This window comes from Oncorhynchus nerka, unplaced genomic scaffold (genome assembly GCF_034236695.1).
Source record: "Oncorhynchus nerka isolate Pitt River unplaced genomic scaffold, Oner_Uvic_2.0 unplaced_scaffold_2452, whole genome shotgun sequence".
NCBI lineage: Eukaryota > Metazoa > Chordata > Actinopteri > Salmoniformes > Salmonidae > Oncorhynchus > Oncorhynchus nerka.
In genome coordinates, this window is record NW_027038846.1 from 1384 (window position 1) to 19690 (window position 18307).

General features: G+C 49.5%; 1 protein-coding gene across 1 annotated transcript in view; it reads right to left on the reverse strand.

Moving 5' to 3' along the window:
- Positions 1 to 794: 794 nt before the first annotated feature.
- The window catches only part of LOC115122361 (rho GTPase-activating protein 8), a gene marked incomplete at its 5' end in the record, with an annotated part of 31461 nt that continues 13948 nt past the window's right edge, over positions 795 to 18307 (reverse strand). Inside the window, 3 exons of the mRNA XM_065014609.1 lie at positions 795 to 1245; positions 15680 to 15783; positions 17229 to 17357. Coding sequence (XP_064870681.1) covers positions 1048 to 1245; positions 15680 to 15783; positions 17229 to 17357 — 431 coding nt within the window. The remainder of the gene's footprint in view (positions 1246 to 15679; positions 15784 to 17228; positions 17358 to 18307) is intronic.

An 18307-nucleotide genomic window follows, 5' to 3' on the forward strand; every position in this document is an offset into this window, starting at 1 on the left:
CTGGTACCGGGCTGGTATCAGAGCTGGTACCGGGCTGGTATCAGAGCTGGTACCGGGGCTGGTATCAGAGCTGGTACCGGGCTGGTATCAGAGCTGGTACCGGGCTGCTATCAGAGCTGGTACCGTGGCTGCTATCAGAGCTGGTACCGGGGCTGGTATCAGAGCTGGTACCGGGCTGGTATCAGAACTGGTACCGGGGCTGGTATCGTCTGGTACCGGGGGGCTGGTACCGGGCTGGTATCAGAGCTGGTACAGGGGCTGGTATCAGAGCTGGTACAGGGGCTGGTATCAGAGCTGGTACCGGGGATGGTATCAGGTGGTATCAGGTGGTATCGGGCTGGTATCAGGTGGTATCGGGATGGTATCAGGTGGTATCGGGGCTGGTATGAGGGCTGGTATCGGGGCTGGTATCAGGTGGTATCGGGGCTGGTATCAGGTGGTATCGGGCTGGTATCAGGTGGTATCGGGGCTGGTATCAGGTGGTATCGGGCTGGTATCGGGGCTGGTATCGGGCTGGTATCGGGCTGGTATCGGGGCTGTTATCAGGTGGTATCGGGCTGGTATCAGGTGGTATCGGGGCTGGTATCAGGTGGTATCGGGGCTGGTATCAGGTGGTATCGGGCTGGTATCAGGGCTGGTATCGGGGCTGGTATCAGGTGGTATCGGGCTGGTATCAGGTGGTATCGGGCTGGTATCAGGTGGTATAGGGGCTGGTATCAGGTGGTATAGGGGCTGGTATCGGGGCTGGTATCGGGGCTGGTATCGGGCTGGTATCGGGCTGGTATCAGGTGGTATCGGGGCTGGTATCAGGTGGTATCGGGCTGGTATCAGGTGGTATCGGGGCTGGTATCAGGTGGTATCGGGGCTGGTATCAGGTGGTATCGGGGCTGGTATCAGGTGGTATCGGGGCTGGTATCGGGGCTGGTATCAGGGCTGGTATCAGGGCTGGTATCAGGGCTGGTATCAGGGCTGGTATCAGGGCTGGTATCAGGGCTGGTATCAGGGCTGGTATCAGGGCTGGTATCAGGGCTGGTATCAGGGCTGGTATCAGGGCAGTACCTCTGCTTGTGGGCAGCGAGAGCTGAAGACTGTATGGTAATGTTCTATAAGGATCTCAGTGAAGATGTTGAGCGGTGTTAGAGATGTCAGAGAGACAGAGCCCTGAGAAGGCCAGGACAGATTGACACCAAACACACAAGCCAGGTTGGAGGGAGACATCTTGTTGATGATACTCTGCTGAGAGACCTGGAAGAGGAGGAGGGAGGGGAAGAGGGAGAGAGAAAGTGTTTACATTTGATCCTGACTAATCAGTCTGCCTGCTATTCAACCTGTCAGAGTACGATCCTGACTAAACAGTCTGCCTGCTATTCAACCTGTCAGAGTACGATCTTGACTAAACAGACTGCTATTCAACCTGTCAGAGTACGATCCTGACTAAACAGACTGCCTGCTATTCAACCTGTCAGAGTACGATCCTGACTAAACAGACTGCCTGCTATTCAACCTGTCAGAGTACGATCCTGACTAAACAGACTGCCTGCTATTCAACCTGTCAGAGTACGATCCTGACTAAACAGTCTGCCTGCTATTCAACCTGTCAGAAGGATCATAGAGTACGATCCTGACTAAACAGACTGCCTGCTGTTCAACCTGTCAGAGTACGATCCTGACTAAACAGACTGCCTGCTATTCAACCTGTCAGAGTACGATCCTGACTAAACAGTCTACCTGCTATTCAACCTGTCAGAAGGTAGAGTACGATCCTGACTAAACAGTCTGCCTGCTATTCAACCTGTCAGAGTACGATCCTGACTAAACAGACTGTCTGCTATTCAACCTGTCAGAGTACGATCCTGACTAAACAGTCTGCCTGCTATTCAACCTGATCAGAGTACGATCCTGACTAAACAGTCTGCCTGCTATTCAACCTGTCAGAGTACGATCCTGACTAAACAGACTGCCTGCTATTCAACCTGTCAGAGTACGATCCTGACTAAACAGTCTGCCTGCTATTCAACCTGTCAGAAGGATCATAGAGTACGATCCTGACTAAACAGACTGCTATTCAACCTGTCAGAGTACGATCCTGACTAAACAGACTGCCTGCTATTCAACCTGTCAGAGTACGATCCTGACTAAACAGACTGCCTGCTATTCAACCTGTCAGAGTACGATCCTGACTAAACAGACTGCCTGCTATTCAACCTGTCAGAGTACGATCCTGACTAAACAGACTGCCTGCTATTCAACCTGTCAGAGTACGATCCTGACTAAACATTCTGCCTGCTATTCAACCTGTCAGAGTACGATCCTGACTAAACAGACTAGCTGCTATTCAACCTGTCAGAGTACGATCCTGACTAAACAGACTGCCTGCTATTCAACCTGTCAGAAGGATCATAGAGTACGATCCTGACTAAACAGACTGCCTGCTATTCAACCTGTCAGAGTACGATCCTGACTAAACAGACTGCCTGCTATTCAACCTGTCAGAGTACGATCCTGACTAAACAGTCTGCCTGCTATTCAACCTGTCAGAAGGATCATAGAGTACGATCCTGACTAAACAGACTGCCTGCTATTCAACCTGTCAGAGTACGATCCTGACTAAACAGACTGCCTGCTATTCAACCTGTCAGAGTACGATCCTGACTAAACAGACTGCCTGCTATTCAACCTGTCAGAAGGATCATAGAGTACGATCCTGACTAAACAGACTGCCTGCTATTCAACCTGTCAGAGTACGATCCTGACTAAACAGTCTGCCTGCTATTCAACCTGTCAGAGTACGATCCTGACTAAACAGACTGACTGCTATTCAACCTGTCAGAGTACGATCCTGACTAAACAGACTGCCTGCTATTCAACCTGTCAGAGTACGATCCTGACTAAACAGACTGCCTGCTATTCAACCTGTCAGAGTACGATCCTGACTAAACAGACTGCTATTCAACCTGTCAGAGTACGATCCTGACTAAACAGACTGCCTGCTATTCAACCTGTCAGAGTACGATCCTGACTAAACAGTCTGCCTGCTATTCAACCTGTCAGAGTACGATCCTGACTAAACAGACTAGCTGCTATTCAACCTGTCAGAGTACGATCCTGACTAAACAGACTGCCTGCTATTCAACCTGTCAGAGTACGATCCTGACTAAACAGACTGCCTGCTATTCAACCTGTCAGAGTACGATCCTGACTAAACAGACTGCTATTCAACCTGTCAGAGTACGATCCTGACTAAACAGACTGCCTGCTATTCAACCTGTCAGAGTACGATCCTGACTAAACAGACTGCCTGCTATTCAACCTGTCAGAAGGATCATAGAGTACGATCCTGACTAAACAGACTGCCTGCTATTCAACCTGTCAGAGTACGATCCTGACTAAACAGTCTGCCTGCTATTCAACCTGTCAGAGTCAGACTAAAGTCTGCCTGATTCAACCTGTCAGAGTACGATCCTGACTAAACAGCCTAGCTGCTATTCAACCTGTCAGAGTACGATCCTGACTAAACAGACTAGCTGCTATTCAACCTGTCAGAGTACGATCCTGACTAAACAGTCTGCCTGCTATTCAACCTGTCAGAGTACGATCCTGACTAAACAGTCTGCCTGCTATTCAACCTGTCAGAGTACGATCCTGACTAAACAGACTGCCTGCTATTCAACCTGTCAGAGTACGATCCTGACTAAACAGTCTGCCTGCTATTCAACCTGTCAGAGTACGATCCTGACTAAACAGACTGCTATTCAACCTGTCAGAGTACGATCCTGACTAAACAGTCTGCCTGCTATTCAACCTGTCAGAGTACGATCCTGACTAAACAGTCTGCCTGCTATTCAACCTGTCAGAATACGATCCTGACTAAACAGTCTGCCTGCTATTCAACCTGTCAGAGTACGATCCTGACTAAACAGTCTGCCTGCTATTCAACCTGTCAGAGTACGATCCTGACTAAACAGACTGCCTGCTATTCAACCTGTCAGAGTACGATCCTGACTAAACAGTCTGCCTGCTATTCAACCTGTCAGAGTACGATCCTGACTAAACAGTCTGCCTGCTATTCAACCTGTCAGAAGGATCATAGAGTACGATCCTGACTAAACAGACCGCCTGCTATTCAACCTGTCAGAGTACGATCCTGACTAAACAGACTGCTATTCAACCTGTCAGAGTACGATCCTGACTAAACAGACTGCCTGCTATTCAACCTGTCAGAGTACGATCCTGACTAAAACAGCCTGCTATTCAACCTGTCAGAGTACGATCCTGACTAAACAGACTGCCTGCTATTCAACCTGTCAGAGTACGATCCTGACTAATCAGACTGCCTGCTATTCAACCTGTCAGAGTACGATCCTGACTAAACAGTCTGCCTGCTATTCAACCTGTCAGAGTACGATCCTGACTAAACAGACTGCTATTCAACCTGTCAGAGTACGATCCTGACTAAACAGACTGCCTGCTATTCAACCTGTCAGAGTACGATCCTGACTAAACAGACTGCCTGCCATTCAACCTGTCAGAGTACGATCCTGACTAAACAGACTGCCTGCCATTCAACCTGTCAGAGTACGATCCTGACTAAACAGACTGCCTGCCATTCAACCTGTCAGAGTACGATCCTGACTAAACAGACTGCCTGCCATTCAACCTGTCAGAGTACGATCCTGACTAAACAGACTGCCTGCCATTCAACCTGTCAGAGTACGATCCTGACTAAACAGACTGCCTGCCATTCAACCTGTCAGAGTACGATCCTGACTAAACAGACTGCCTGCTATTCAACCTGTCAGAGTACGATCCTGACTAAACAGACTGCCTGCTATTCAACCTGTCAGAGTACGATCCTGACTAAACAGACTGCCTGCCATTCAACCTGTCAGAGTACGATCCTGACTAAACAGACTGCCTGCTATTCAACCTGTCAGAGTACGATCCTGACTAAACAGACTGCCTGCCATTCAACCTGTCAGAGTACGATCCTGACTAAACAGACTAGCTGCTATTCAACCTGTCAGAGTACGATCCTGACTAAACAGACTGCCTGCCATTCAACCTGTCAGAGTACGATCCTGACTAAACAGACTGCCTGCCATTCAACCTGTCAGAGTACGATCCTGACTAAACAGACTGCCTGCCATTCAACCTGTCAGAGTACGATCCTGACTAAACAGACTGCCTGCCATTCAACCTGTCAGAGTACGATCCTGACTAAACAGACTGCCTGCCATTCAACCTGTCAGAGTACGATCCTGACTAAACAGACTGCCTGCCATTCAACCTGTCAGAGTACGATCCTGACTAAACAGACTGCTATTCAACCTGTCAGAGTACGATCCTGACTAAACAGACTAGCTGCTATTCAACCTGTCAGAGTACGATCCTGACTAAACAGACTGCTATTCAACCTGTCAGAGTACGATCCTGACTAAACAGACTAGCTGCTATTCAACCTGTCAGAGTACGATCCTGACTAAACAGACTGCCTGCTATTCAATTTAATAATAACCAGTCCCCCGGGTCCGATAACCCGTCCCCCCGGTCCGATAACCAGTCCCCCCGGTCCGATAACCAGTCCCCCCGGTCCGATAACCAGTCCCCCCGGTCCGATAACCAGTCCCCCCGGTCCGATAACCAGTCCCCCCGGTCCGATAACCAGTCCCCCGGTCCGATAACCAGTCCCCCCGGTCTGATAACCAGTCCCCCCGGTCTGATAACCAGTCCCCAGTCAGCCCGGTCTGATAACCAGTCCCCCGGTCTGATAACCAGTCCCCCGGTCTGATAACCAGTCCCCCGGTCTGATAACCAGTCCCCGGTCCCAGTCCCCCAGTCCGATAACCAGTCCCCGGTCCGATAACCAGTCCGATAACCAGTCCCCCGGTCCGATAACCAGTCCCCAGTCCCCGGTAACCAGTCCGATAACCAGTCCCCGGTCTGATAACCAGTCCCCGGTCCGATAACCAGTCCGATAACCAGTCCCCGGTCCGATAACCAGTCCGATAACCAGTCCCCGGTCTGATAACCAGTCCCGGTCTGATAACCAGTCAGCCCGGTCCGATAACCAGTCAGCCCGGTCCGATAACCAGTCCGCCCGGTCCGATAACCAGTCCCCCGGTCTGATAACCAGTCCCCGGTCCGATAACCAGTCCCCGGTCCGATAACCAGTCCGATAACCAGTCCCCCGGTCCGATAACCAGTCCGATAACCAGTCCCCCAGTCCGATAACCAGTCCGATAACCAGTCCCCCGGTCTGATAACCAGTCCCCCGGTCCGATAACCAGTCCGATAACCAGTCCCCCGGTCCGATAACCAGTCCGATAACCAGTCCCCCGGTCTGATAACCAGTCCCCCGGTCTGATAACCAGTCAGCCCGGTCCGATAACCAGTCAGCCCGGTCCGATAACCAGTCCGCCCGGTCCGATATCCAGTCCCCGGTCCGATAACCAGTCCCCCGGTCTGATAACCAGTCCCCCGGTCTGATAACCAGTCCCCCGGTCTGATAACCAGTCCCCCGGTCCGATAACCAGTCCCCGGTCCGATAACCAGTCCCCCGGTCCGATAACCAGTCCCCCCGGTCCGATAACCAGTCCCCCCGGTCCGATAACCAGTCCCCCGGTCTGATAACCAGTCCCCAGTCAGCCCGGTGTGATAATGTGTAACAGAACCCAGGAGAGATCGGACTAGATGATACAGTCTAATCCAGTGTCACCATATGAACCTGCGACGTTCCACACAAGCAGCATTATATTAACATCAGCGTGGGAAGTGAATGTAAAGTCTCAGAGAGTGAAGCTCAGCATTAGTCTGTCTCCTGGAGAACTTTATACATCGCCCTGGGAGTCCTCACAATCTGGATCAGAGCAAGCCCTCATGCCAAATGGCTCCCTATTCCCTATGGGGCCCTGGTCTAAGGCAGTGCACTATATAGGGGCCTGGGTGCTGTTAGGGACACATCTCCAGCCGTCCTGTCTGAGGCCTCATCCCAAATGGCTCCCCTATTACCCATGAGGCCCTGGTCTAAGGCAGTGCACTATATAGGGGCCAGGGTGCTGTTAGGGACACATCTCCAGCCATCCTGTCTGAGCCTCATCCCAAATGGCTCCCCTATTCCCTATGAGGCCCTGGTCAAAGGCAGTGGACTATATAGGGGCCAGGGTGCTGTTAGGGACACATCTCCAGCCGTCCTGTCTGAGGCCTTGTGGGTTAGTTCTGGCTAAGGTTGGTTAGTTAAAGGTCAGTGTGAACGGAGAGAGAGGGGTTTTCTCTACATTGAAACCTCAGCATTTCACATGGGAGAAAAAGGGGGAAGTGGGTTTGATTTCTCTCAACAGTGGACTATTATTGTAGTGGTCTTTTTTTTGGTGGTCAGGCCTTTTCTAAAATGTCTACACGGCATTCATATAGCTGTCCATTTGGTTTAACAGACAAAAACAAAACTTGTCATTTTCAGCAATATTTATTCAGTGGGCTTTGAGAAGTCTTATCTTAAGGACATTACATTGTGTAAAGAGTCTGTCTCCATATGTAGAACAAAGCCCTTAAGGACATTACATTGTGTAAAGAGTCTGTCTCCATATGTAGAACAAAGCCCTTTGAGAAGTTATGGCCGTGCAGTGTTGTGTCATGTTGTTGTGTGTTGCCGTGCGGTGTTGTGTCATGTTGTTGTGTGTTGCCGTGCGGTGTTGTGTCATGTTGTTGTGTGTTGCCGTGCGGTGTTGTGTCATGTTGTTGTGTGTTGCCGTGCGGTGTTGTGTCATGTTGTTGTGTGTTGCCGTGCGGTGTTGTGTCATGTTGTTGTGTGTTGCCGTGCGGTGTTGTGTCATGTTGTTGTATGTTGCCGTGCGGTGTTGTGTCATGTTGTTGTGTGTTGCCGTGCGGTGTTGTGTCATGTTGTTGTGTGTTGCCGTGCGGTGTTGTGTGTTGCCGTGCAGTGTTGTGTGTTGCCGTGCAGTGTTGTGTGTTGCCGTGCAGTGTTGTGTGTTGCCGTGCAGTGTTGTGTCATGTTGTTGTGTGTTGCCGTGCAGTGTTGTGTGTTGCCGTGCAGTGTTGTGTCATGTTGTTGTGTGTTGCCGTGCGGTGTTGTGTCATGTTGTTGTGTGTTGCCGTGCAGTGTTGTGTGTTGCCGTGCGGTGTTGTGTCATGTTGTTGTGTGTTGCCGTGCAGTGTTGTGTGTTGCCGTGCAGTGTTGTGTCATGTTGTTGTGTGTTGCCGTGCGGTGTTGTGTCATGTTGTTGTGTGTTGCCGTGCAGTGTTGTGTCATGTTGTTGTGTGTTGCCGTGCAGTGTTGTGTGTTGCCGTGCAGTGTTGCCGTGCAGTGTTGTGTGTTGCCGTGCAGTGTTGTGTCATGTTGTGTGTTGCCGTGCAGTGTTGTGTGTTGCCGTGCAATGTTGTGTCATGTTGTTGTGTGTTGCCGTGCGGTATTGTGTCATGTTGTTGTGTGTTGCCGTGCAGTGTTGTGTGTTGCCGTGCAGTGTTGTGTGTTGCCGTGCAGTGTTGTGTGTTGCCGTGCGGTGTTGTGTCATGTTGTTGTGTGTTGCCGTGCGGTGTTGTGTCATGTTGTTGTGTGTTGCCGTGCGGTGTTGTGTCATGTTGTGTGTTGCCGTGCGGTGTTGTGTGTTGCCGTGCGGTGTTGTGTCATGTTGTTGTGTGTTGCCGTGCGGCGTTGTGTCATGTTGTTGTGTGTTGCCGTGCGGCGTTGTGTCATGTTGTTGTGTGTTGCCGTGCGGCGTTGTGTCATGTTGTTGTGTGTTGCCGTGCGGCGTTGTGTCATGTTGTTGTGTGTTGCCGTGCGGTGTTGTGTGTTGCCGTGCGGTGTTGTGTGTTGCCGTGCGGTGTTGTGTGTTGCCGTGCGGTGTTGTGTGTTGCCGTGCGGTGTTGTGTGTTGCCGTGCGGTGTTGTGTGTTGCCGTGCAGTGTTGTGTGTTGCCGTGCAGTGTTGTGTGTTGCCGTGCAGTGTTGTGTGTTGCCGTGCAGTGTTGTGTGTTGCCGTGCAGTGTTGTGTGTTGCCGTGCAGTGTTGTGTGTTGCCGTGCAGTGTTGTGTGTTGCCGTGCAGTGTTGTGTGTTGCCGTGCAGTGTTGTGTGTTGCCGTGCAGTGTTGTGTGTTGCCGTGCAGTGTTGTGTGTTGCCGTGCAGTGTTGTGTGTTGCCGTGCAGTGTTGTGTGTTGCCGTGCAGTGTTGTGTGTTGCCGTGCAGTGTTGTGTCATGTTGTTGTGTGTTGCCGTGCAGTGTTGTGTGTTGCCGTGCAGTGTTGTGTGTTGCCGTGCAGTGTTGTGTGTTGCCGTGCAGTGTTGTGTGTTGCCGTGCAGTGTTGTGTCATGTTGTTGTGTGTTGCCGTGCGGTGTTGTGTCATGTTGTTGTGTGTTACCGTGCAGTGTTGTGTCATGTTGTTGTGTGTTGCCGTGCGGTGTTGTGTCATGTTGTTGTGTGTTGCCGTGCAGTGTTGTGTCATGTTGTTGTGTGTTGCCGTGCGGTGTTGTGTCATGTTGTTGTGTGTTGCCGTGCGGCGTTGTGTCATGTTGTGTGTTGCCGTGCGGCGTTGTGTCATGTTGTGTGTTGCCGTGCGGTGTTGCGTCATGTTGTTGTGTGTTGCCGTGCAGTGTTGTGTGTTGCCGTACAGTGTTGTGTCATGTTGTTGTGTGTTGCCGTGCAGTGTTGTGTGTTGCCGTGCGGTGTTGTGTTGCCGTGCAGTGTTGTGTCATGTTGTTGTGTGTTGCCGTGCGGTGTTGTGTCATGTTGTTGTGTGTTGCCGTGCAGTGTTGTGTGTTGCCGTGCGGTGTTGTGTCATGTTGTGGTGTGTTGCCGTGCAGTGTTGTGTCATGTTGTTGTGTGTTGCCGTGCGGTGTTGTGTCATGTTGTTGTGTGTTGCCGTGCAGTGTTGTGTGTTGCCGTGCAGTGTTGTGTCATGTTGTTGTGTGTTGCCGTGCAGTGTTGTGTGTTGCCGTGCAGTGTTGTGTCATGTTGTGTGTTGCCGTGCAGTGTTGTGTGTTGCCGTGCAATGTTGTGTCATGTTGTTGTGTGTTGCCGTGCGGTATTGTGTCATGTTGTTGTGTGTTGCCGTGCAGTGTTGTGTGTTGCCGTGCAGTGTTGTGTGTTGCCGTGCGGTGTGGTGTCATGTTGTTGTGTGTTGCCGTGCGGTGTTGTGTCATGTTGTTGTGTGTTGCCGTGCGGTGTTGTGTCATGTTGTGTGTTGCCGTGCGGTGTTGTGTGTTGCCGTGCGGTGTTGTGTCATGTTGTTGTGTGTTGCCGTGCGGGCGTTGTGTCATGTTGTGTGTGTTGCCGTGCGGCGTTGTGTCATGTTGTTGTGTGTTGCCGTGCGGCGTTGTGTCATGTTGTTGTGTGTTGCCGTGCGGCGTTGTGTCATGTTGTTGTGTGTTGCCGTGCGGTGTTGTGTGTTGCCGTGCGGTGTTGTGTGTTGCCGTGCGGTGTTGTGTGTTGCCGTGCGGTGTTGTGTGTTGCCGTGCGGTGTTGTGTGTTGCCGTGCGGTGTTGTGTGTTGCCGTGCGGTGTTGTGTGTTGCCGTGCGGTGTTGTGTGTTGCCGTGCGGTGTTGTGTGTTGCCGTGCGGTGTTGGTGTGCCGGTGTTGTGTTGCCGTGCGGTGTTGTGTGTTGCCGTGCAGTGTTGTGTGTTGCCGTGCAGTGTTGTGTGTTGCCGTGCAGTGTTGTGTGTTGCCGTGCAGTGTTGTGTGTTGCCGTGCAGTGTTGTGTGTTGCCGTGCAGTGTTGTGTGTTGCCGTGCAGTGTTGTGTGTTGCCGTGCAGTGTTGTGTGTTGCCGTGCAGTGTTGTGTGTTGCCGTGCAGTGTTGTGTGTTGCCGTGCAGTGTTGTGTGTTGCCGTGCAGTGTTGTGTGTTGCCGTGCAGTGTTGTGTCATGTTGTTGTGTGTTGCCGTGCAGTGTTGTGTGTTGCCGTGCAGTGTTGTGTGTTGCCGTGCAGTGTTGTGTGTTGCCGTGCAGTGTTGTGTGTTGCCGTGCAGTGTTGTGTCATGTTGTTGTGTGTTGCCATGCGGTGTTGTGTCATGTTGTTGTGTGTTACCGTGCAGTGTTGTGTCATGTTGTTGTGTGTTGCCGTGCGGTGTTGTGTCATGTTGTTGTGTGTTGCCGTGCAGTGTTGTGTCATGTTGTTGTGTGTTGCCGTGCGGTGTTGTGTCATGTTGTTGTGTGTTGCCGTGCGGCGTTGTGTCATGTTGTGTGTTGCCGTGCGGCGTTGTGTCATGTTGTGTGTTGCCGTGCGGTGTTGCGTCATGTTGTTGTGTGTTGCCGTGCAGTGTTGTGTGTTGCCGTACAGTGTTGTGTCATGTTGTTGTGTGTTGCCGTGCGGCATTGTGTCATGTTGTTGTGTGTTGCCGTGCAGTGTTGTGTCATGTTGTTGTGTGTTGCCGTGCAGTGTTGTGTGTTGCCGTGCGGCGTTGTGTCATGTTGTTAGTTTAGTTTTGTCCCATGGAATAAATGTTGTGGATCTTAATGTTTTTCCTCATAATCCTGGACCACCATTTTATTACGTTTGCAATTGCAACAAATAATCTGCTCAGACCCCAACCAAGGAACATCAAAAGTCGTGCTATAAATTCACAGACAACACAAAGATTCCTTGATGCCCTTCCAGACTCCCTCTGCCTACCCAAGGACGCCAGAGGACAAAAATCCGTTAACCACCTAACTGAGGATCTCAATTTAACCTTGCGCAATACCCTAGATGCAGTTACACCCCTAAAAACTAAAAAAATGTCTCATAAGAAACTAGCTCCCTGGTACACAGAAAATACCCGAGCTCTGAAGCAAGCTTCCAGAAAATTGGAACGGAAATGGCGCCACACCAAACTGGAAGTCTTCCGACTAGCTTGGAAGGACGGTACCGTGCAGTACCGAAGAGCCCTTACTGCTGCTCGATCATCCTATTTTTCTAACTTAATTGAGGAAAATAAGAACAATCCGAAATTCCTTTTTGATACTGTCGCAAAGCTAACTAAAAAGCAGCATTCCCAAGAGAGGATGACTTTCACTTTAGCAGTGATAAATTCATGAACTTCTTTGAGGAAAAGATTATGATTATTAGAAAGCAAATTACGGACTCCTCTTTAAACCTGCGTATTCCTCCAAACCTCAGTTGTCCTGAGTCTGCACAACTCTGCCAGGACCTAGGATCAAGAGAGACGCTCAAGTCTTTTAGTACTATATCTCTTGACACAATGATGAAAATAATCATGGCCTCTAAACCTTCAAGCTGCATACTGGACCCTATTCCAACTAAACTACTGAAAGAGCTGCTTCCTGTGCTTGGCCCTCCTATGTTGAACATAATAAACGGCTCTCTATCCACTGGATGTGTACCAAACTCACTAAAAGTGGCAGTAATAAAGCCTCTCTTGAAAAAGCCAAACCTTGATCCAGAAAATATAAAAAACTATCGGCCTATATCGAATCTTCCATTCCTCTCAAAAATTTTAGAGAAGGCTGTTGCGCAGCAACTCACTGCCTTCCTGAAGACAAACAATGTATACGAAATGCTTCAGTCTGGTTTTAGACCCCATCATAGCACTGAGACGGCACTTGTGAAGGTGGTAAATGACATTTTAATGGCATCGGACCGAGGCTCTGCATCTGTCCTCGTGCTCCTAGACCTTAGTGCTGCTTTTGATACCATCGATCACCACATTCTTTTGGAGAGATTGGAAACCCAAATTGGTCTACACGGACATGTTCTGGCCTGGTTTAGATCTTATCTGTCGGAAAGATATCAGTTTGTCTCTGTGAATGGTTTGTCCTCTGACAAATCAACTGGATGTCATAAGGTGAATGCACCAATTTGTAAGTCGCTCTGGATAAGAGCGTCTGCTAAATGACTTAAATGTAAATGTTAAATGTAAATTTCGGTGTTCCTCAAGGTTCTGTTTTAGGACCACTATTGTTTTCACTATATATTTTACCTCTTGGGGATGTTATTCGAAAACATAATGTAAACTTTCACTGCTATGCGGATGACACACAGCTGTACATTTCAATGAAACATGGTGAAGCCCCAAAATTGCCCTCGCTAGAAGCATGCGTTTCAGACATAAGGAAGTGGATGGCTGCAAACGTTCTACTATTAAACTCGGACAAAACAGAGATGCTTGTTCTAGGTCCCAAGAAACAAAGAGATCTTCTGTTGAATCTGACAATTAATCTTAATGGTTGTACAGTCGTCTCAAATAAAACTGTGAAGGACCTCGGCGTTACTCTGGACCCTGATCTCTCTTTTGAAGAACATATCAAGACCATTTCGAGGACAGCTTTTTTCCATCTACGTAACATTGCAAAAATCAGAAACTTTCTGTCCAAAAATTATGCAGAAAAATTAATACATGCTTTTGTCACTTCTAGGTTAGACTACTGCAATGCTCTATTTTCCGGCTACCCGGATAAAGCACTAAATAAACTTCAGTTAGTGCTAAATACGGCTGCTAGAATCCTGACTAGAACCAAAAAATTTGATCATATTACTCCAGTGCTAGCCTCTCTACACTGGCTTCCTGTCAAAGCAAGGGCTGATTTCAAGGTTTTACTGCTAACCTACAAAGCATTACATGGGCTTGCTCCTACCTATCTCTCTGATTTGGTCCTGCCGTACATACCTACACGTACGCTACGGTCACAAGACGCAGGCCTCCTAATTGTCCCTAGAATTTCTAAGCAAACAGCTGGAGGCAGGGCTTTCTCCTATAGAGCTCCATTTTTATGGAACGGTCTGCCTACCCATGTCAGAGACGCAAACTCGGTCTCAACCTTTAAGTCTTTACTGAAGACTCATCTCTTCAGTGGGTCATATGATTGAGTGTAGTCTGGCCCAGGAGTGGGAAGGTGAACGGAAAGGCTCTGGAGCAACGAACCGCCCTTGCTGTCTCTGCCTGGCCGGTTCCCCTCTTTCCACTGGGATTCTCTGCCTCTAACCCTGTTACGGGGGCTGAGTCACTGGCTTACTGGGGCTCTCTCATGCCGTCCCTGGGGGGTGCGTCACCTGGGTGGGTTGATTCACTGTTGTGGTCAGCCTGTCTGGGTTGGCGCCCCCCCCTTGGGTTGTGCCGTGGCGGAGATCTTTGTGGACCTACTCGGTCTCAGGATGGTAAGTTGGTGGTTGAAGATATCCCTCTAGTGGTGTGGGGGCTGTGCTTTGGCAAAGTGGGTGGGGTTATATCCTTCCTGTTTGACCCTGTCCGGGGGTGTCCTCGGATGGGGCCACAGTGTCTCCTGACCCCTCCTGTCTCAGCCTCCAGTATTTATGCTGCAGTAGTTTATGTGTCGGGGGGCTAGGGTCAGTTTGTTATATCTGGAGTACTTCTCCTGTCCTATTCGGTGTCCTGTGTGAATCTAAGTGTGCGTTCTCTAATTCTCTCCTTCTCTCTTTCTTTCTCTCTCTCGGAGGACCTGAGCCCTAGGACCATGCCCCAGGACTACCTGACATGATGACTCCTTGCTGTCCCCAGTCCACCTGGCCATGCTGCTGCTCCAGTTTCAACTGGCCTGGGCCCTAGGACCATGTCCCAGGACTACCTGACATGATGACTCCTTGCTGTCCCCAGTCCACCTGGCCATGCTGCTGCTCCAGTTTCAACTGTTCTGCCTTACTATTATTCAACCATGCTGGTCATTTATGAACATTTGAACATCTTGGCCACGTTCTGTTATAATCTCCACCCGGCACAGCCAGAAGAGGACTGGCCACCCCACATATGCTCTCTCTAATTCTCTCTTTCTTTCTCTCTCTCGGAGGACCTGAGCCCTAGGACCGTGCCCCAGGACTACCTGACATGATGACTCCTTGCTGTCCCCAGTCCACCTGACTGTGCTGCTGCTCCAGTTTCAACTGTTCTGCCTTATTATTATTCGACCATGCTGGTCATTTATGAACATTTGAACATCTTGGTCATGTTCTGTTATAATCTCTACCCGGCACAGCCAGAAGAGGACTGGCCACCCCACATAGCCTGGTTCCTCTCTAGGTTTCTTCCTAGGTTTTGGCCTTTCTAGGGAGTTTTTCCTAGCCACCGTGCTTTTACACCTGCATTGTTTGCTGTTTGGGGTTTTAGGCTGGGTTTCTGTACAGCACTTTGAGATATCAGCTGATGTACGAAGGGCTATATAAATATTGTGTCATATTGTGTGTTGCCGTGCGGTGTTGTGTGTTGCCGTGCGGCGTTGTGTCATGTTGTTGTGTGTTGCCGTGCAGTGTTGTGTCATGTTGTTGTGTGTTGCCGTGCAGTGTTGTGTGTTGCCGTGCGGCGTTGTGTCATGTTGTTGTGTGTTGCCGTGCGGTGTTGTGTCATGTTGTTGTGTGTTGCCGTGCAGCGTTGTGTGTTGCCGTGCGGCGTTGTGTCATGTTGTTGTGTGTTGCCGTGCGGTGTTGTGTCATGTTGGTGTGTGTTGCCGTGCGGCGTTGTGTCTTGTTGTTGTGTTTTGCCGTGCAGTGTTGTGTTTTGTTTTGCCTTGCGGCGTTGTGTCATGTTGTTGTGTGTTGCCATGCGGTGTTGTGTCATGTGGTTGTGTGTTGCCGTGCGGCATTGTGTCATGTGGTTGTGTGTTGCCGTGCGATGTTGTGTCATGTGGTTGTGTGTTGCCGTGCGGTGTTGTGTGTTGCCGTGCGGTGTTGTGTCATGTGGTTGTGTGTTGCCGTGCGGTGTTGTGTGTTGCCGTGCGGTGTTGTTACCATGTTCAGGAAGCAGAGCAGGTACTTCAACACCATGTAGTTGTGTTCTGGTAGTCTCGCTAGGATGTGTTTACAGGTGGTCACTCGTAGACTGCTCTCCACTTCTGGAACAACAACGTCACACATCACAGTTCAGATACACCGGGTCACTCGTAGACTGCTCTCCACTTCTGGAACAACAACGTCACACATCACAGTTCAGATACACCGGGTCACTCGTAGACTGCTCTCCACTTCTGGAACAACAACGTCACACATCACAGTTCAGATACACCGGGTCACTCGTAGACTGCTCTCCACTTCTGGAACAACAACGTCACACATCACAGTTCAGATACACCGGGTCACTCGTAGACTGCTCTCCACTTCTGGAACAACAACGTCACACATCACAGTTCAGATACACCGGGTCACTCGTAGACTGCTCTCCACTCCTGGAACAACAAGCTGTACGTCACATCACACGCTGAGGTTCTCTTTCCAGTTCAGATACACCGGGTCACCACGGTCTGTTTCATATGTGACCCACTTCAGGAAGCTGGGCAAATGATGCAGGTTCCTACTTCACAGTAGAGCTGTTAAATTAGTATATTGATGCAGGTTCCTACTTCACAGTAGAGCCGTTAAATTAGTATATTGATTTAGGTTCCTACTTTACAGTAGAGCCTGTTAAATTAGTATATTGATACAGGTTCCTACTTCACAGTAGAGTCGTTAAATTAGTATATTGATGCAGGTTCCTACTTCACAGTAGGGCCGTTAAATTAGTATATTGATGCAGGTTCCTACTTCACAGTAGAGCCATTAAATTAGTATATTGATATAGGTTCCTACTTCACAATGGTCTGGAGATATTAATTCCAATGTTGACCTAAACTGGGATATGCTTAGAACCCTGGCCGTCCTACAATCGAAGCTAGATGCCCTCCATCTCACACAAATTATCAAGGGAACCTACCAGGTACAACCCAAAATCCGTAAACATGGACAACTTCATAGATGATATCCTGACCAACTTGCCCTCCAAATACACCTCTGCTGTCTTCAACCAGGATCTCAGTGATCACTGTACTGTGCAGCCGTATTCATCGACCTGGCCAAGGCTTTCGACTCTGTCAATCACCATATTCTTATCGGCAGACTCAATAGCCTTGGTTTCTCAGATGACTGCCTTGCCTGGTTCACCAACTACTTGTCAGACAGAGTATTTAGTCAGCCACCAATTGTGCAAGTTCTCCCACTTAAAAAGATGAGGCCTATAATTTTCATCATAGATACACTTCAACTATGACAGACAAAATGAGAAAAAAAATCCAGAAACTCACACTGTAGGACTTTTAATGAATGTATTTGCAAATGATGGTGGAAAATAAAGTAGAGCCGGCGACCACGACGAGAGAGCTGCCGTCATGTGACATTTTAAAGAGATGAGTGGAGCTAAGGCTTAAGGGGGCGTGTGAACGATGCCGACAGAGAACTGTTGTGACCCGTGGACCTACGTGTCACAACAGTGTGTTTAGCCTGCTGAGCTAAAGCCTTGTGTACTTACGGACTATGTCCTGTATCTGGTGGTAGAGGGGGAAGGTGAGCAGAGGTTCAGGAAGCTCTCTGAGGAAGGTCTTCAGGATGACAGCAGGCACGTGGATGTCTCCGTACTGCTCGAAAACCACTGGCTTCCCTGAGGAGGAGAGACACAGACCTGATAACAGACTGAGCTTCCCTGAGGAGGAGAGAGAGACCTGATAACAGACTGAGCTTCCCTGAGGAGGAGAGACAGACCTGATAACAGACCGAGCTTCCCTGAGGAGGAGGAGAGGAGAGAGACCTGATAACAGACTGAGCTTCCCTGAGGAAGAGAGACAGAGACCTGATAACAGACTGACTGAGCTTCCCTGAGGAGGAGAGAGATACCTGATAACAGACAACAGTCAACAGAGGTCTGGGGGGGGACATGGGGCTGTGGTGTGATGTCATCTGAGACAGAGGAGATAGAGGTTGATCTGGATTATTATTGATCTCTGCTTCCTGGTAGTGAGAGATAAAAGCCCCGCCTCTGGCCCTGGGAGACCCCGCCTCTGGCCCCGGGAGACCCCCGCCTCTGGCCCCGGGAGACCCCCGCCTCTGGCCCCGGGAGACCCCCGCCTCGGCTCAGAGTTCCAGCTACTCTACCTCTGGTTAAAGAGCTTATAGGAGGTTATAGAGGTTATTATGGAGGTTATAAAGGTTATTATGGAGGTTATAGAGGTTATTATGGGGGTTATAGAGGTTATTATGGAGGTTATAGAGGTTATTATGGAGGTTATAGAGTTATTATGGAGGTTTAGATTATGGAGGTTATAGAGGTTATTATGGAGGTTATAGAGGTTATTATGGAGGTTATAGAGGTTATTATGGAGGTTATAGAGGTTATTATGGAGGTTATAGAGGTTATTATGGGAGGTTATAAAGGTTATTATGGAGGTTATAGAGGTTATTATGGAGGTTATAGAGGTTATTATGGAGGTTATAGAGGTTATTATGGAGGTTATAGAGGTTATTATGGAGGTTATAGAGGTTATTATGGAGGTTATAGAGGTTATTATGGAGGTTATAGAGGTTATTATGGGGGTTATAAAGGTTATTATGGAG